General features: G+C 35.2%; 1 protein-coding gene across 1 annotated transcript; it reads left to right on the forward strand.

The window, feature by feature from the left end:
- The first annotated feature begins 242 nt into the window (after positions 1-242).
- pnpla4 (patatin-like phospholipase domain containing 4) lies at positions 243-18,521 on the forward strand. The gene is made up of 7 exons (XM_051119285.1): positions 243-334; positions 601-789; positions 1,179-1,273; positions 7,024-7,159; positions 8,846-8,911; positions 13,030-13,182; positions 15,906-18,521. Exons 2-7 carry the CDS (start codon positions 610-612, stop codon positions 16,035-16,037), a joined length of 762 nt encoding a protein of 253 aa, XP_050975242.1. The 5' UTR covers positions 243-334; positions 601-609; the 3' UTR covers positions 16,038-18,521.
- The last annotated feature ends 1,449 nt before the right edge of the window (positions 18,522-19,970 follow it).

Below are 19,970 nucleotides of genomic sequence, written 5' to 3' on the forward strand. Positions count from 1 at the left end.
CACACACACACACACACACACACACACACATCTATATCAGCCCAATCAGAAGTACCAGTACTTACTTACTTTATTTATTTAACACATGTAAATACAAATAGACAGTTTATTACAGATAATTAATTAGCTGCTAAGCTCCTGTGTTAAACTTCATAATGTAAGTAAGATATTACAACGGGGCAGTGCACTCCGGCTGACTATACATAACGGAACTTTTAAAATGACTTTTATTTTGAAACGTCTAAACAAGGAAGTTGGCACACATGTGCTTTGCTGTGTTGTCAAACAAAACTCGTGCCCTGAAAACACAAACTAATGATGTCCCGTATATGAAGTAAGTAACGTTAAACAGTTTAATTGGGCAGATAAATATTACGTCCACATTCTGACACCTTACTAAATGGCTTTAGTTTATCAAATCTAACACGTAATGAAGATTTGTAAACAGCAGACGTACACTATTTGATCGCACAGACAATATCAAGGGCACACATGAAATCATGGTCTGAATTGTATGTCTCTCGAGAACTCTCCAAGCCAAGCAACACACAGATTCCAGTTTTAATCTTTAAACTTGAAGTTAAAATATCTATCTATCAGTTTACAGGTATGACGGCGGTGAATTTATCTTTTGCTGCGGCTGGGTTTTTAGGAGCATATCATCTGGGAGTAACAGAGGCTTTTCTGAGACATGGAGATAAGCTGCTGTCCTCTTTAAAAGCATGTGCTGGAGCCTCAGCTGGTGCTTTAGTGGCCACTGTGATGATCACTGCTCCTGATAAACTACAGGTAAAGACATTCAGTTGCACAACAACAAAACTATATATACATAAAATATATAGTATCCCATGTATAGAGATAGAGTACAATTTTCTTTTATCATAATTAACTGATCTTGGCATTCAATTTTAACACATTTTACTGCTGCATTTTTTTTGGCCATGTTCTTGGTGGAATTCCAAATATAAAAAACAGAGCTTAAAAGTTTCTTCGTAACAGCACGAACCCTCGTAGTATTTCAGAAACAGACTGACCTGTTTAGACTTGAAACAGATTGATGTGCCAAGCCAACAGATCTATAGAAAATACTGATTTCTCACAGTTGCATCACCAAGGCTCATGCACATAAACTGACTGAGTTCTTTACCTGTATGTTCTGGATTTGTGTTTTCACACAGAATTGTAAGGAATTCACCTACAGGTTTGCTAGCAATGTAAGGAGTCAGAGGTTTGGAGCTGTGACGCCAGGATATGACTTCATGCTTGAACTGAGGTAAATGCAGCTCTCAGACATAATGTTTTGATCGAAGGAAACACAATTCAGTAGGGTGTTGAAATTAACCCCAGAGGGCTTTTTGAAACCTTTTTTTTCCCCTGCAATGTAGAATTTTAATCAGAAAGGTTATCTAGGTAAGATATCCTACTCAGCTTTTTTTTTTCACCTCATACTGATAGTCACCTCATTTCAAATCAAATTAAATTTCAAAATGGTGTTAGAATATTGTGATAGATAGTACCGGGGCTGGATCAAAATGATCCTGCACTGAAACTCCATTTCACACACTTTAAGAAATTTCAGTTTTTGTAAGTCCTTCAAGTTAATTGCATATGGCTTAAAACATTTTTACGCTACTGTTGTCATGCTTTCATGTTTTTCCCTGTTGCCAAATGCAAGTTTTAAATAAAATGCATTTGTAAAATAATTAAAGGTCTTTCTCCTATTTCTTCAAATTGACATTGTAATTGTTATGAAACATCAGTCTTAAGTATCATTTTGTTTTTATAGTGGAAGCAGAAGTCAAGGGCCTTTATTGCTAAAGAGAGTGGGTGTTGTTTTGTCCTGCTATTATTATAAGAATTCCCACATATTTAACATATAAACAAGCCATATAAACTAACAAGCTGAAAAAAAAAAAAAAAAAAAACAGTTTATTAAAGGGGTCATCGGATGCAAAATTCACTTTTACATGTTGTTTGAGCATTAATGTTGGTTGGTATATAAATCCATGCAGTGGTTTTTAATTAATCTGTAAAAAATAATATCCCCTTTTTTAAATCAAGCCATTCTCAGATGCCTCTCAGTGTGGCGTCACACTGACAGAGACCGCTCCCATGATAATTGATTAACATGAGTGTCTTACCTCAGACCCGCCTTAAATCAGCTGTAACAGTCAGACCTCCACTGTTTCGATGCCGGAGCAGGGATGTAAGTTAGACAAGAATATCTCTGATTGAGCGATTGAAGTGTTGTGTTGCTGGATGTAATAATGAACGTAGTGGTCGTCATTTACTCCTGACATCTGAGCCGCTGAAGATGCAGTGTATTACTTTTGTTTGTGAATGGAATGTGCCTCCTACATCCGTCTATGTTCATGCGAATCATTCGTGATGCAGCTTCACTTACAGCAGATGTGAGCACAAGGGTTTTTTATGAATCTTTGCGATTGCATTTCCTAATAACGTGCTAGTTAGCAAGTTTAGCGGCTAAAAGTGGCTAAATGCGGCTAAAGTAAACAGGGTCGTCTCTCCACAGAGAGAAGAGAGGGTCGGGGCGAGCAGAGCTCATTAACATTTAAAGCAACCTCGACCAGAACAAGATGACTTTTGCAGAGCTGTTTCTGGCAAGGTAAAAAGGGTGTTGTTTTACACAGCCATTGAGAATTTTTAACCAAAGTATATTATAGACTTTTCATTAAGACCCTAAAGAATCATAGCAACTTGTGGAAAATGGGCATCCGATGACCCCTTTAAGAATTAATTATTGGAAAAAAAAATTCAAAGTAAACTAGGCGATTCAGAATAGTTCACCTCAAAACTAATTGTAATAAATAAATAAATAAATAAATAAATAAAAATATGTCATTTAACATTATATGACTTGCTTTATTCTGTGGAACATCAAAGGAGAATTTTATAATAATGTACTGGTCACTTTTTTTTTTCAACAGAGTTATGATTAATGGGGACTTTAAAAATATGTAAATGCAAAATAAATTGTCAAAAGGTGTAAATCTAATTTTTATACTAAGCACTATTTTTCACAAACTACACTCACACTAGTAACAATGTCCAATTAACAAATTGTTTGCTTGAATCTCTCCCTTTCAGTGAATCTGTTTGTTTAGAACACAAAATCAGCTTAAATAATTTGTTAACAAACCACACTGATTTGGTTGTTAAATAAACCTAAATAATCATATTAGGAGTTGGATTACAGACCTTAAGTCATTTTATGATGGCCGTTTTCGCCAATAGCGAATAGGTGAAGTAAACTTAGGCGTCCCACAGAGTGGACAGTGACAGTTAAAGGGTTAATATGAAAATAAATGTAACTGTAGTAATGAACAGCATGTGCCATGCACTTTATATCTGTAAACAACAGCACACAAACCACATTTGTGACTAATTAAACTCAATAAAAACACTGGAGCCTCAGCATACTTTCACTGCGTTTTAGTCAAACATATTGCAATAATGGGTTGATGTGCAATTACAAGTACAGTGCACTTTAAACTGATCATATACTCTTGCTTAAGATAGCAGAATACCCTGTAAAGTCTAATTCGCAGGGCTCTTTCAGCTGAATAAAACATGCCTCCTGTCTCCCATTATTTGTAATTACAAAAAGAAGAAAAAGAAAAAAAAGAAGAAGAAAAAAAACACTGCATAATTTAAAGTTTCTTCGTTTTCCACAGAAAAAAATGTGAAGACTTTGTAACAATGTGAGACTGAGAAAATAACAACATATGTTTATTTATTTATTTATTTTTAGTGAACTGTTACAGATGCACTGATCTAGATCTTGTGTCATTTGAAAGCTTCTGACAACCAGCAAATCAGTGTTAATTTTTACAGGCATTTTTTATTTATTCTTAGTCTTTATCTCAAGATGAAAATGCTTGAGAGTCTTAGTCACATTTTAGTAATTTGGGTCTTTCATAGTTATAGTCTAATTTTAGCTGACGAAAAGGCATTATGTTTTTGTCAACTTTTAGTCATTAATTTAGCCAAACTGCAGTTACCAACATATATTTTGCTAGTTATTTTATAGTCTTCAAACAAAAATAGTCATTAATTATTTTCTCAATTAAGCATGTGAGAAATTTGAATCAAGGATTGAATTTGGGAAAACTGGAATAAATTATGACAATTTTAATTTCTGGGTAGAGATACAAATTAAACTAATTTTTCAGATACAGTAGATTTACTTAACATGTATACATTTATTTAACATCTTTTTTTGGTTAACATTAAAGGAGAAGTCCACTTCAAGAACAACAATTCACAAATAATTTATTTACCCCCTTGTCATCCAAGATGTTCATGTCTTTCTGTCTTCAGTCGTGAAGAAATTATGGTTTTTGAGGAAAGCATTTCAGGATTTTTCTCCATATAATGGACTTGATTGGTGCCCCGATTTTGAACTTCCAAAATGTAGTTTAAATGCAGGTTCAAAAGGCTCAAAATGATCTCAGCCGAGGAAGAAGGGTTTTATCTAGCGAAACGATCTGTCATTTTTTTTTTTTTTTGGAAGATAATTTTTTTTTTTATACTTTTTAAGCATAAAAGCTCGTGTAGCACATGCTCTGGGATGCGCGTTCATGAGTTTGTAAACGCTGCACACAGTACACAGATGATGAACATACATGTGTTTCGTAGTAGTGATGGGAAGTTCGGATCATTTTCTCAGACTTTGAGTCTCGTTCAGCGAAATGAATGAATCTTTTTTCGGGTTTGAGTCATTTGTTCATCATGTGACAGCCCCATAAGATGAATGAATGGCTCGAAACAGGTGAACTAATTGCAGTACAGAACCTAATAGGATGTTGTGCATGTGTGACTGAAGGAGTCACATTAAAGATTCGTTCAAAGTGAAAGAATCGTTCAAGAACGACCCATACTAATTCGTAGCATTGTGGACGTGCATCCCAGAGCCTGTGCTACATGAGCTTTTGTGCTTAAAAAGAATACACATTTTTATTTTTCGAAAAAAAAAAAAAAGACAGATCGTTTCGCTAGATAAGACCCTTCTTCCTCGGCTGGGATCATTTAGAGCCCTTTGAAGCTGCATTTAAACTACATTTTGGAAGTTCAAAATCTGGGCACCAGTGAGGTCCATTATATGGAGAAAAATCCTGAACTGTTTTCTTCAAAAACCATAATTTCCTTACGACTGAAGACAGAAAGACATGAACATCTTGGATGACAAGGGGGTGAGTAAATTATTTGTAAATTGTTGTTCTGGAAGTGGAGTTCTTCATTAGGAATGCTGTCCCTTTAAGACGGAAGACATGCATGTAATACTGACACAATCAGTTTTCACCCACCTGTTAATGTTCACTTAAGCCATAACTGACTGTATTTACATGAGATACTCAACACGATAAACATTTAGACATTAGACTGGCCACTGAGGCTGTCATACTGAGACTAGATATGCAAACGTCCCTTATGATCCAATGACAGGTATGCACATTTTAAAAGACAAGACAGTTAACTTAGCCTATAGGATATATTTTGAATGTCCCATAGTCCTTCTCGTCTTGTTAACAAAGACGTGGCATAAAGTTCGTCATGGTTTTTATCATCAGATATTAGTTTTAGCCAAGCGGCAACCCTCTTGAAGCCAACACGGAAGTGACTAAAACTGCAATTCATCGACTGGTCGCTAGAGACTGGCTGCAAAAGGGAGTCAATCCCATAGACTCCCCATGTTAAAATGCCCAACTTCACAACAGAAAAAATATGTTTACAGCCTGGTTCAAAAAGTGGTTTTGGTCTATGTAGCTAATTTTCCCCTTCATGTCAACTGTGAGGGGGGTGAATTTTTATATTTTGTGAATTTTTTTATAACTCATCTGTTTAATTTATATTAAGCCTTAAAGTTCTGCATAATTTAGGGTGTGGCCACTTGAGTGACAGGTGGATTGCCGCTGCTGTCACCACTGTCGCGCTAGGTGGGCGTGGTTTCAGCAACCAGCTGCACCCACATCCCACCTATTTGCCCACGCCACGTCCATATTTTTTACAGTCTATGGTTTTAGCTCGTCAACGTCACAGAAAAAAAATGTTCTCTAACGAATATTTTTCGTCGCCGTATTTGTTGGCATCCAGTGTTGATTTAGAGAAAAGGGGAATTACCATTTAAAAAGTGCAGTCGTGAATAGGGTACAACAGACCATTTTAATTAGGTCATACAATTAGAAACTGACATTTAGAAAACCAAATGGTGCCAAACATACGTAAAAAAAAGTTCTGGGGCCAAAGTAGGAACAAAATCTCTTTATAACAAATCAGTGCAGTGAAGCGCAAACTCCACTGATAATTTCCTTCTTTATTGCAGTCATTTTTGTAAGAGAGTTGATTAGGCAATGTTGCATTCTTGTTTAATTGGCCTCTGTGAGTATTAAGCACTCTTTTTAACATTAACTTGAAAATGTTCTTTAAAGAGAGAACATGTGTGTGGAGGTGTAAACCGATGTAGTGAAGAAGTAACTTAATGTGTGCTTTTCAAAACTCATTCGTTTCACACGTACATGAAATCGAATTTTTTTTTCATACTCAGCCTCGCACAGCTGTGGAGATCTATAGGAAAGAACTGGCTCCAGTAGAATGAGGTCTGAATGGTCTGAAGATAGTGCCATTCTGATGCTATAATGTGTCACCTCCTCAGTGCTACTTGTGAAATCGCTGATACTGCTGGCATGATATGAAACGGTAGACTTTTTTTCTCTCTTTCTGTTGAAGGAAATAATATCTGTGATGTGCACAAACCTCTGAGGGCTTCTGATAATCTTGACGCACCGCTTGGAGCGGATAGCAGACTTCATCCATTTTGATGAAATATCCTTGGAATGGAACATTGAGTGGATTTTTCTTTCCATATTTCTCCTCTGTTACCTCAGTGGTTCGGCCAACAGATTGTGTAATTACGATATGATGTTGAGGGAAAAATGGTTTTCACTGAGGTTGTTAATTATGCAAACACAACAAACGAGCATCTGTCCCATCGTTTTCCCCTAGGGAGGGTATCGAAGAAATTCTCCCGCCCAATGCCCACCAGTTAGCCAATGAACGCCTCCATGTTTCAATAACGCACTCAAAGACACGCAAGAACAGCATGGTGTCCAGCTTCACCTCAAGGGAACATCTCATTAAGGTATTCAAGTCTGAGGTCAATAGACAATGATTTATTTTTCAGCTAGCAGTGCAATGCCCATAACCCAAAGGGAACTTGCCTATTCAATTAGACACATCATAAGTGCCATCACTGGACAGAGTTACTGCTGTGGAAAATTGCTGCTGAGTTCATTAATTCATTCCCATCTGAAATAAAGAACAAATTGCACTGGTGCTGCAGTAATCCATCTAACGTAATGATACAAACTGTCTTTTCGGCCTTCTTTTTCTTTATGTGTAAAAGATGTGTCTTTATTTAAAAACACATTAAATGCTATCTATAAGTACAATTACTTAAATATAATTAAATATATAATATATATATATATATATATATATATATATTTTTTTTTTTTCTTTTTCTGGAAGCCTGTTTCTGCCACTGAATAAAAAATGTAAAAAAGGTAATTGTGACTTTTTATCTCATAATTCTTCATTTTTTCTCATAACTGCATTGTAGAAACTTGTAAATCTGACTTTCTTTCTCAGAAATGTGACATAAAAAGTCGCAATTGTGAGTTATAAAGTCAGATTTGCGATATTTGAACTATTGCTGGGCAGCGATTAATCTCGATTAATTGCATCCAAAATAAACGTTTTGTGTACATTATATATGTGTGTACTGTATATATTTAAGAAAAATGTTATGTTTATATATTAAATGTTTATATATAATATAAATTGTATGAATATAAATATATACATGTAAATATTATCAAAATATATACTGTATGTGTGTGTCTTTATATATACATAAAAAATATACACAGTACACACAGATATATTATGTACACAAAAACCTTTATTTTGGATGTTGCCCAACGCTAATATAAAACTCTTAATTCTGGCTTTTTTTCTTGCAATTCTGACTTTTTTTCCTCATAATTGTGAGATTAAACTCACAGTCCACTTCTGATTATTTCTCAGACTTGCGACTTTATATAATGCAATTCTGAGAAAAATGTCAGAATGCTGAGCTTATCAACTCACAATTGTGAGAAAAAAAGTCAGAATTGTGAGATAAAAAGTCACAATTATCGCTTTAATTTTGAGTTCTGTGGCAGAAATGGGCTTTCACCATTTTTTTTTAAATGGATGATATATTAAAGCAGAGTATTTTATTATTATTATTATTATTATTTAACAAAACATTTTTACTGCTAATTCATATTTGAAAAACTGCAAGTGTTACCAAGAAAATCATGTTACCATCATGCAAAAAAAAAAAAAAAAATGCATTTATTATTCAGCTTTAATATCACAGTAATAAAGTATAATTTAAAATGTTGCTAGTATATAAGATAGATCATTTATTTTCCTATAAATTTTATATCATAATATTTCACAATATTAGTTTTTACTTTATTTATTTATTTTATTTATTTATTTATTTATTTTTTACTTTATTTTCAAATTGGTGAGCATAATAGACATTTTAAAACCTCATGCTTTTAGACAGTAGGGTATATAAAACCTTTTTTACGTGTGTATAAAAATGGTTGTAAGGAAAATATGTTCATTTGTACAGTAATGTTTACACAAGTTTCCACTTCTTTTTTTTTCTCTCCTTTATCACAGACACTTTTATAAGCCATGTACCCTTATAACCTACTAGTCCTCTGTCTGTCCATTCTCCTGATGTATTATGACTGTATTGTTTTTAAAGGTGCTCTTGGCCAGCTGCTTTGTGCCTGTCTATGCTGGAGTGAAGCCAGTGGAGTTCCAAGGGCAGGTAATGGTGTCTTGCGACCAACTCTCTTGGCTTCAGTACTTTATGTGGCTCTGCTGAGAGCTCCTGTTTAGATTTGAACTGTTTGGATTTATTTAGATGAATGAGCAGACCAACTCTCTGGTTCTGCTTGTTCTCTCCACTGACAGAGGTCTGATAAAACTACATTAGCAGCCAAATGCTGTGGTATTTTCCGCCAAAGCAATTTGGCATAATTCAAGTGTGCAGTCGTGGGAAAACATCAAGTTGTTCTATTCTTTTAACATGATGAAGACTTGTAGACTCCAGACAGAAATTCTTGGTGGTTATAAATTGATGTTTTGTAATGCTCTATTTAACATTAATTTAGTTTAAAAAATTAACAATGCTTTAAAATGTGTTAAAACAAAACAAAACAAAAAAAAAAGAAAAAACTTTTTTCTTTCAGTGGTAATCTATAGGTAAGCAGAGAATATGCCTTTCAAAATCCATTCACCTACAACAATTGTTATGAATGTATAAAATTAAATACTGACATACATGGTTTCTTTCCAAGTGGAAAGTCTTACAGATTGTTTTAGAGTTAAAAGGACCAATGCTTTATATCTACAAAATACATAGTGTGCTTTTTGACTGGGTTCTAAGTTTATCTGAGACAAATTGGCAACTTTATTGTAAAAACATATATTATTGGCACCCTTGGTAAATATGAGCAAAGGTAGCTGTGGAAATAAATCTGCATTGTTTATCCCTTTGATCTTTCATTTAAAAAAATCACAAAATTCTAACCTTTCACTGAAGTAAAACAATGGAAATAAATGTTTTTTTCTCTAGTTCACGTTGGTCACAGTTATTGGCACCCCTAGAAATTCTTATGAATAAAATATCTCTGAAGTATATTCCCATTCATATTTACACTTTTTTTAGCACACCAGGGTGGAGCTAGAAGCATGAAACTGTGCAGCCATAACTTCCTGTTGCACAGGATTTTAAATATGAGAAACACAAAGGCCAAATTCCCTTAATTGTCCATCACAAGGAGTAAAACCAAACATCTGATGTGCAGAACAAGATTGCAAAATAGAAAGTGGCTGTAAGAAAAGAGCTAAAGCATTGAAAATCCCCATTTCCACCATCAGGGCAATAATTAAGAAGTTCCAACTAAAGATGTTACAAATCTGCCTAGAAGAGGACGTCTGTCTATATCGTCATAATGGATGGTGAGGAGGAGACTGAGTAGCCAAAGACTGTCCAAGGATTACAGCTGGAGAATTGTAGAGATTAGTTGAGTCTTGGGGCCAGAAAGCCTAAAAAAAAATTCAGATAGCTCCTACATCTCCACATGCTGTTTAGGAGGGTTTCCAGAGAAATCCTGCTTGCTCATCCAAAAACAAACTCCAGCATATTTAGTTGTCAGATACGACTAGAACTTCAAACTGGACTGGCTTCTATGGTCAGATGAAACTTAAAAAAAATGAGTTTTTTTTGGCAGCAAACATTCAAGATGGGTTTGGTGCAAAAATAAAAAGTACCCCATGCCCACATTTAAATAAACAGCTGGATTTTTAATGTTCTGGGCCTATTTTTCTGCCAGAGATCCTGGACATCTTGTTTAGATACATGGCGTCATGGATTCTATCAAATACATACAGTACTGTCCAAAAGTCTTAGACCACTAGTATTTTCATCAGCTAAAAAATGGTTTAAAGTCAGTTAAAGTCGGTCTTTTGCTGTAGTGTATCAGTAGGAAATATCAGTTTACATTTCTAAACATTCACTTTGCCATTAATTGTAATAATCCAGTGAGATTTTTGTATGGAGCACAGGCTGTTGTCAGACTCCTTGTGCAAACAGAGATCTGATCTCTCCATCATTCAATCCAGTCTGTCTTAAGAAACAGAAAAAACGGAGACAGACTAAATCCAGAAGAACTGTGGCAACATCTCCAAGATGCTTTAAGAGACCTACACCTACAAAGCTACAGTACTGTTAACATTTTTAGGCAGTTAGGCACATAAAATGAGGATGCTGTCACAAACAATGTCATAAATAGATTTTCTTTATCAATGAACTTCTGTTAATTAAAATAAATAACATTTGATGTGACCACCCTTTGCGTTTAAAGCAGCTTTTGCCCTATGTGCACTTGTGCATAGTTTTTCAGGTAGCTTTGCAGGTAGGTTACTTGAAACATCTTGGAGATGTTTCCACAGTTCTTCTGGATTTAGTCTGTCTTTTCTGTTTCTTCATGTCATTCCAGAGACAGACTGGATGATGATGAGATCAGATCAGTGTGGAGCACTGGCTGTTGTCAGACTCCTTGTGCAAACAAAAATCTTACTAGATTATTACAATTAATGGCAAACAGAATGTTTGGAAATGTAAACCGATATATTTTACTGACACACTACAGCAAAAGATAGAAATAACTTACTTTAAACCATTTTTTAGCTGGTGAAAATACTAGTGGCCTAAAACTTTTGCACAGTACTGTAGATAAAGAGATTAAAATAAAAAAAAATCTAAACCTGACTGCCACTGTTAGAAATCATATAATGGGCCATGTTTAGATATTCCATCAGTACAGTGATCCAAAACAAGGACAAAATGAAGCTCAGTTCCCTGACCTGAACCCTTTAGAAAATGAGTGAGGTAAACTGAAGAGGAGAAGCACCAATGTGGATTTGGGAATCTGAAGGATCTGGAGAGATACTGTATGAGGGAATGGTCTCTGATCTCTTGTTAGGTGTTCTCCAAACTCACCAGCGACTATAAGAGAAAACTCAGAGCTGTTATCTTGGGAAAAGTACTTTTTATCTTTTTACTTCAATGAAAGATTGGAATTTTGTGATTTTTTTTTAATGAAAGATCAAAAGGATAAACAATGCAGATTTATTTCCACAGCTGCCTTTTCTCATATTTACTAAGGGTGCCAACATTTGTGGAGGGCGGGTAAATTAAGTGTTGAACACGGCACAATTTTTCCCGGTTAATATTTTTCTGAAGGTGCTGTTGACTTGAAATTTTCACCAGATGTTGGTAACAACCCAAGTAATCCATACGTACGAAGAAAACAAAACAAATATGTTCATAAATTAAATTAGTTGTAATAAAATGGAATGACACATGGAGAAAGTATTGAACACATGAAGAAAGGGAGGTACAAAAAGGCATGGAAAGCCAAGACGCCAGCTGAAACCTATCAGTAATTAGAAAGCAATCCTGCGCCTTGTCAGTGGAAATTAATATTAGCTGGTTCAGTCCCAACAGCTACAGTACCAGGATGATGAAGATGAAACAAGGGTGGACATTTCCACAAGACAATGATTCCAAACACAGCCAAGGAATCTCTCAATTGGTTTCAGAAAAAGAAAATAAAGCTGCTAGAATGGCCCAGCCAATCACCTGACTTGAATCCAATAGAAGATAGGAACTAAAGATCAGAGTTTATAGAAGAGGCTCACAGAACCTTCAAGATTTGAAGACTCTGTGGAAGAATGGGCCAAAATCACACCTCAGCAATGTATGTGACTAGTTTCTCCATACAGGAGGCGTCTTGAAGCTGTCATTACCAACAAAGGCTTTTTTACAAAGTATTAAATAAATTTCAGTAGTTCAATACTTTTCCCCGTGTCATTCCATTTTATTTCACGAAACTTAATTTCTGAAATTATTTGTTTTATTTGTATGTATGGATTGCTTGGGTTGATAGTCGACATCTGGTGAAAATTTCATGTCAACGGCACCTTTAGAAATATTTTTACCGGAAAAATGGTGACATGTTCAATACTTATTTTACCCGCTGTATATAAAGCAGAGTAGCTGTTTCAACACTGATAATAATAAATGTTTCTCAGGCAGCAAATCAGCATATTTGAATGATTTCTGGAGGATCAAGTGATACTGAAGACTGGAATAATGGCTGCTGAAAATTCAGCTTTGCATCACAGGAATAAATTACACTTTACAATATATTAAAACAAAAATGGGATATTTTAAATTGTATTTTACTGTAGTTTTAATCAAATAATATGCAGTTTTGGTGAGCATAACAGAATGGTAAGACTTCTTTCAAAAATTTAAAATCTTACCAACCCCAAACCTTTCAATAAAAGTGTATTTAAAAATGTCATTTTCCTCAGAAATGGATAGATGGGGGATTCACAGACAGTCTTCCTATACTTCCTGTGGGACGCACAATCACAGTGTCACCATTTAGCGGCCCTCAGGATATTTCCCCGGCTCATAAAGGCATAAGTAAGCTTCACCTCAGACTGGCCAACATGAGCGTTGTGGTAAGTTTTTAGCATAACAGGCCTTCTTCATTATTCCTAATATTTAAACAATTTAAACATTTAAAATAAATATGGGAGAGGGGGGTGATTAGCGCTTGTGGGGAGGTTTCTAGGCAGCCTTAAACCAAGTTCACATTACATGACTTTAAATGTCAACAGATCGCTATGCTGCTCTCTAGGAAGTCGTTTTAGTTCACACTACGTGACACCATGCAAATGATCTGCAATAAGGGGTCGCACACTACACGAGCTGACAGCAACTCTAGGCGCATTTCATTACAGATTTGTGTAAAACTTTGGCAATATTTTATAATGTCGATTAAAAAAAAAAAGTATTGCGAAATGACGTTTCCGTTAACCAATGTTATGCAACTAAAACGTAATTTGTTAAATATTACATTTGCGCATCTTGAAGGGTAATGGAAACGCGGCTATTCTCAGCCAATGACTCTATCCAGTCCCCAAACCACATTTTTTTTTTTTACAAAAGCACAAGCAAGAAGTGAAACTGGAATGATGCAAAACACGTGAAACAGGAGTAATTTATTTGAAAATGGATGTTGGGAGGAAATTAGTGCTGCGAGATGTTTGCGCAGTGATCTGTTCAGAAAAATGTAGCTCCCTTTCTCCTCTTCGACACTTTTCTTAAAGCCATGTTGCTGCTGCCGCTTTTCTTCCGGTGACCTCAACCCATGCCTTGCCCTCTCATTGGTGGTAGCTTGTCGTGACACCGGACAAAATGTGATGTCGAGTTGGCCAACCGGTCCAGATATATAGCATGCTAGATATTTGTTTGGCGTTGGCAAGTCGTCAGCGAGTCTCTTTTATGTCGTTAAATGGTTAACACATGAAGACTGACGAGCGCTGATCACTCCCGCTGATTTTCCCCCAATCAATCATCAATCATTGGCTTAAAATCCTACAGTTCACTTCCAGAACAAAAATTTACGATGTACTCACCCCGTTGTCATCCAAGATGTTCATGCCTTTCTTTCTTCAGTCGTTAAGAAATTGTTTTTTTGAGGAAAACATTTCAGAAATTATCTTCAATAATGCCCACGAGTTTAAACATCCAAAATGCAGTTTCAATGCAGATTCAAAGGGTTCTAAATGATCCCAGCCAAGGAATAAGGGTCTTATCTAGCGGAACGATCTGTCATTTTCTAAAAAAAATTAAAATAAAAAAAGAAATGTATATATTGTCCTCAAATGGTCATCTTGATGTGTAAAAAAATGTGTAAAAAAAAAACTCCCATCTCATTTGCTCCACCAACTTTAAAATTGTCCTACATCACCGCAGAAGTGCCGACCCAGTTTTTACAAAGTGAAAATGCAAAGAAAGTCAAACGCCCTTTACAAAAAAAGGGAAAACAGCGATGTAGGATGATTTTGAAGTTGGACGAGAAAATGAGATGGGATTTTTTTTTTTTTTTTTTAACCTACTCTAACTTTATTGACCCGGATTACACAGAGTACGTATGTGCATCGCAGAGCTAGACAAGATGAGCATTTGTGGTTAAATATATATATATATATATATATATATATATAATATATATATATATATATATATATATATATTTTTTTTTTTTTTTTTTTTTTTTTTTTTTTTTTTTAATGACCAATCGTTTCGCTAGATAAGACCCTTATTCCTCAACTTGGATCATTTAGAGCCCTTTGAAGCTACATTGAAATGCCATTTTGGACGTTTAAACTTGTGGGCACCTTTGAACTCCACTATATAAAGAATTTCTGAAATGTTTTCCTCAAAAAACATCATTTCTTTACGACTGACAAAAGAAAGGCATGAACATCTTGGATGACAATGGGGTGAGTACATTATCTGTGAAAATTTGTTTGATTTTACTGCATTTCTACATTTATATTTTGCTAATTTTAGACCAAAGCTTTTTTTATTTTGTTCTTTGACTTTGTTTTGAACTTCATTTTGTTCTGAACATTTTACATACACCTTGTTTATGAAAATTGGCCATTGAAGTTGAAATTCTATTTCCCTGCATTAAGTGGCATGTTGAGTACTATTAGCCCAGTTCTGTAATGTCAATTACAGTAGTCATTCATTCATTAATTTTTAGTTCTTTACTTTTAACTTTTTGTTCCTGAAATTCTTATTATTTTTTTTTTTTCTAAATATGGCTTCAAAGTTGTGAACTGTATCTTTAAATAAAACTTTTAAGAAACCATCCATCCATTCATTCTATGATCCACACCTCTTTATCCTATGTCCTTATTTGGGTTGCAGGGAGCTGGAGACTTAGCCATCACCAGGCTCACAAGACTCCAGGCCATAATAAGGCTCACATAGATTTATTGATATTATTAAGTCATTTTTATTGAATGTCTCTTCCTATGATATAGAATGAGGTGAAAATGTTCTGTTTTACTTCAACATAATCAGTGGCACAGTTTAACTCCATGTGGCTCAACTTACCCCTCATTGGGGGCAAGTTGAGCCATAAGACCACTTTTTTTGGAAAGCCATATTTTGAAGGCACTTTATTTTAGCTCCAAAGTGATTATTTCCAAGGAAGCACCACATCTTAAAATTTATGTACATATTTAAGTTGGACCCATTACTGTCATATGCTCGCTTTAAACACACTGTAAGTAAAAACTGGCTTAACTCTCCCTGCTCTCCTTCCAAACTGCTGATATGTCATAACCTGACATGTTTTGAAATTTCAACTGTTTTCCACCCTCAGTTCTCAAAAGACAACATCATACGGCTGAACCAGGCTCTGTTTCCTCCCTCATTACCCATACTCAAAGCACTGGAACAGGAGGGGTACCAGGATGCAATTCACTTTTTAAAGAAAGAAAGATGGATGCAATAGATTTTCTCATTTATAGCTCTTTCAATACCTTGAATGTCTAAAATGTGGCATATTGACACCACTTTCCTGATGTGCAATATTTTCTTTTAGCGTTATAATAATACTTTGATCCGGTGTCTACTTTTATTCTCCAGATAAAAAAAGCACAGTAAAATGCATCATGTATTTTGGGAGACTGAATGATCATTGTCATAAACAGTCATTTTCTACTAGTCATTTTCTCTTTTTTTGAAATAACTCCATTTCTCAGGGCACTTACAATATCTTTGCTTAAGAATGACTAAATCAAGTGTTTAAATATTTCTGAATATAATGGCCTTTAAACCTCAGTCAGTTCCAAGAACAACAACTCACCTTTTGCTAACATTTGCTGCACATATCAATGCAACGTCTCTGTAGGTCCTTGAGGACAACCATGGAGAATAAGCCTTTGAAGTAAAGCCACAGGAGAGGCCGTTTGAACTCCATGAATCTCCTCACCTCACAGAACAATCGCTTTACCTGCACTTGATTCCGCGAGAGAGTTATGATCATTTTTTCTGTCTGGGAGAATAACTTCTCCCTGGGGAAGTTTTGAGGATTAGCAAAGGCTTGTGGGTACTGGTGATGTGGCGGTGTAGAGAGAAACAGTGAGAGCTGACGCACATACCCTACTGCATCAACTGGGAGTTATCCAATCATATGGAATAAATTGCACATTTTTGCAGTCAGATAGCAATTGTATTTATTTAGAGCAGTTACAGTTGTCAGAAGATTAAAAAGATAAGAACTGCTTATGTGAAAATACATCAATTGTAATTGGTCTTCATTAGAAGCAAGAGGAATGGTATAAACTGAGCACCATTAGCTTGATAAAGATGGATAGCTCAGCACGTCGCTCTGTGGCAGCATGGGACATTTACATCAGTTTTAAATGATGCACATGTTTATATGTGCTGGGTTGATCTATGAACAGCAGGCGAATCTAATGGAAGTTATCACAGAGATGGTTTTCTCATACCTCATTTTCATGATGTCATGTTCAATGGACATTTTCAGATATGCTGCATGGGGTTTTTTTGTGCTGTGCAGCAATGTACATGGAATGATTTTTTTTTTCTCTGTCTAAACAGATATACAGTCAGAATGAAGCTAGATGTATAGAAATAAACACAATAAATGGTTAGTTCACCCAAAAAATGAAAATCATGTCATTAATTACTCACCCTCATGTTGTTCCAAACCCATAAGACATCTTCAGAACACAAATTAAGATATTTTTGATGAAATCCAAGAGGCCTGATAACACACATACATCACAGAGACATCTATTTGATGTCTGCATTTACATCTGGAAGTTTACAGTGTTTGCTCATCTGCAATACATCTATTGGACATATCCTAGATCTCAAATAGACGTCTATTAGATGTCTTTAAGATGTTTGTACTGAGCAGACGTTTTCCAGATCAGGCGATCTTTAACAGACATCTTGCAGATGTACGTGTGCTATCTGGGAGCTTTCTCACCCCAGAAAGGCAGTTGCGGTACTCTCAATAATGGAGGCAGACAGTAACTCGGAGGAGAATAACTGTTGAATAAAGTGATTACTTTTTGTTTTCCTTGTTCTCATAGCTCCGTAAAATTACGGTTGAACCACCGATGTCAAATGGACTATTTTACCAACATTCTTACTCTGTTTCTAGGCCTGGGAACATTTCAGTTACATTGCTGTCTATGGAGGATAAGAAAGCTATCTGATTTCATCAGAAGTATCTTAATTTGTATTCAGAAAATGAATAAAGGTCTTATGGGTTTGGAATGAGGGTGAGTAATAACACAATTTTCATTTTTGGGTGAACTATCCCTTTAAGTCCATAAAGGACCGTAGTGCTGAATCAGCATTTTTGAAAATCAGTTGAAGGACTGATTGTTTAAATTAATGTATAATGAAAGTTATTTGATATAACAAAGTTATATTATAAATAACAGCATTGCAATCCACTTTGTAAATGTGTGAATTAATTTTGTGCAATTCAGCTCTGGTGGGACATGTCTTTAAATGGCTGCTTTAATAATGTAATTAGATTCTGTCTTTCTATTGTTTTATAGTGAATCTGAGTCCTCACAAAGACCCTCTAAGGAGAAACTCATGACTCTGGGATTTGCATTATTTATTTTTTATAAATCAAGTCTGTATTGATCGCTGCATTAAGCTCTGATTTCTTTAATATGGTTTTATGATTGACTTAAATGACACATACTGGAAACATTAAAATATTAATATTAGTAAAATAGCTGACTTTTTTTAACAAATCAACTTCTGATAACATCAGACAAGAAATAGTAAAAATGCTGGACAAACCTTAAATATTAAAGCAGCAAAACATGAAATAGAATATAAAAGTATTTTCTGGAGCACAGAGTACCCGGATAGAGACACTGATTGAACCATGTAAAAGTCAGTATTTACCGTCAATCAGTTTTTAATGTTTAAAAAAAAAAAAAAAAAAAAAACGTGCTATTTGGTTGATTAATCAGAATGTTTTTTGGAGGAAAATAAAACATCCCACATTCTACAGTAAAATTTTCACATCTCTTCAACATGTGCCACCAACCTATGAAAAATCATAATCTATGTTGAAACATGGTTAGATAAATCTAAGTTTTCCACATTATTTGGATCATATAGTCAACTCTCACTGCTGAGGTAAAGGTAAGCAGTATGGTGCTTATGATGCATTAAAGTAGGCATGAATTGAAAATTGTGACCGACTTCTTCCCAATCCCCTTGTCACCATTATCAGGTCTAAACTCGCTATTGGATGTCAAAAGCAAACAACAACCAATTGCTACTACATTCATTGTGGCAATACCAAAAAATTATGATCCTAATCTATACTGAAATCTCAGAAGACCAGACAGTAATTCATCTGTTATGAACTTAAAATATTGGTGTCCAGGACACTGTGAACCCATACGCCATGAATTTTTAAAAGCTTAGCTTAGTGTGATATGAATAAACAGTTTTCAGAGACCAATTGAAGCAAAATGTTCTCACTCCCAACTGGTCACATATTGACGCTTGGTCAGGACCCCTTGGCATCAATATTTGACACTCAGGGTACCCCTTTAGTGTCACTTTTGGGCATGTAGGGTCCTCTATTGCTTTTAGTTGTTTGCGTTATGCATCGCATTTAATGGTTTGCATGCATTTGCAAAAATAGAAATCAATTTATATAAATTTATGGTTTGATAGATATTCTGGAGCTCCTAACCCCACCCTTACCCCTACCCTAAACCTATCCACTTATCCGACCCAGTCTTTGCAAAGTGAACATGCAAAAAAGATCAGACACCCTTAACAAAAAAGGTAAAACAGTGATATAGGGCGATTTTGAAGTTGAGGGACATGAACATGAGATGGGAGTTTTTCGACATACACTAACTGTCATGAACAGGAACAAAAACAGAGCAGAGTAAGACAAGACGAGCGTTTGGCATTAAAAAAGTATATAAATTGTATTATCCCAAACAGCATTTGGGATCGTTTGAAGCACCATAGCAGTCCATTATATGGGGAAAAATGCTGAAATGTTTTCCTGAAAAAACAATTTCTTTACGACAGAAGAAAGAAAGACATGAACAACGTGGATGGCAAGGGGGTGAGTAAATTACTTGTAAATTGTTGTTCTGGTGGAGTTCTCCTTTAACAAATGGATTGTGATGTATATCCCAGTGCAATGGCTTCCCAAATGGAAAAAAAAAAAAAAAAAACACAATTGGGGCAGGATTTGCCTTTGTTAAAAGCATAGTTCACCCAAAATTTCTGTCATTACTCACCCTTATGCCATTCCAAGCCCGTAAGACATTCGTTCATCTTCAGAACACAAATTTAGATATAAGGAATACAAAAATGACAACTAAATTCAACAATTTCTTCTCTTCCTTGTCAG

This window comes from Labeo rohita, chromosome 1, assembly GCF_022985175.1.
Source record: "Labeo rohita strain BAU-BD-2019 chromosome 1, IGBB_LRoh.1.0, whole genome shotgun sequence".
Classification (NCBI taxonomy): Eukaryota; Metazoa; Chordata; class Actinopteri; order Cypriniformes; family Cyprinidae; genus Labeo; species Labeo rohita.

Bases quoted from the DNA above. Each gene is read 5' to 3' on its own strand.
- pnpla4 (XM_051119285.1), top strand. From the start codon at position 610: ATGACGGCGGTGAATTTATCTTTTGCTGCGGCTGGGTTTTTAGGAGCA. The intron at 1,274-7,023 runs GTAAATGCAGCT...GTTTTCCCCTAG, and splicing joins GACTTCATGCTTGAACTGAG to GGAGGGTATCGAAGAAATTC. The intron at 13,183-15,905 runs GTAAGTTTTTAG...TTCCACCCTCAG, and splicing joins TGGCCAACATGAGCGTTGTG to TTCTCAAAAGACAACATCAT.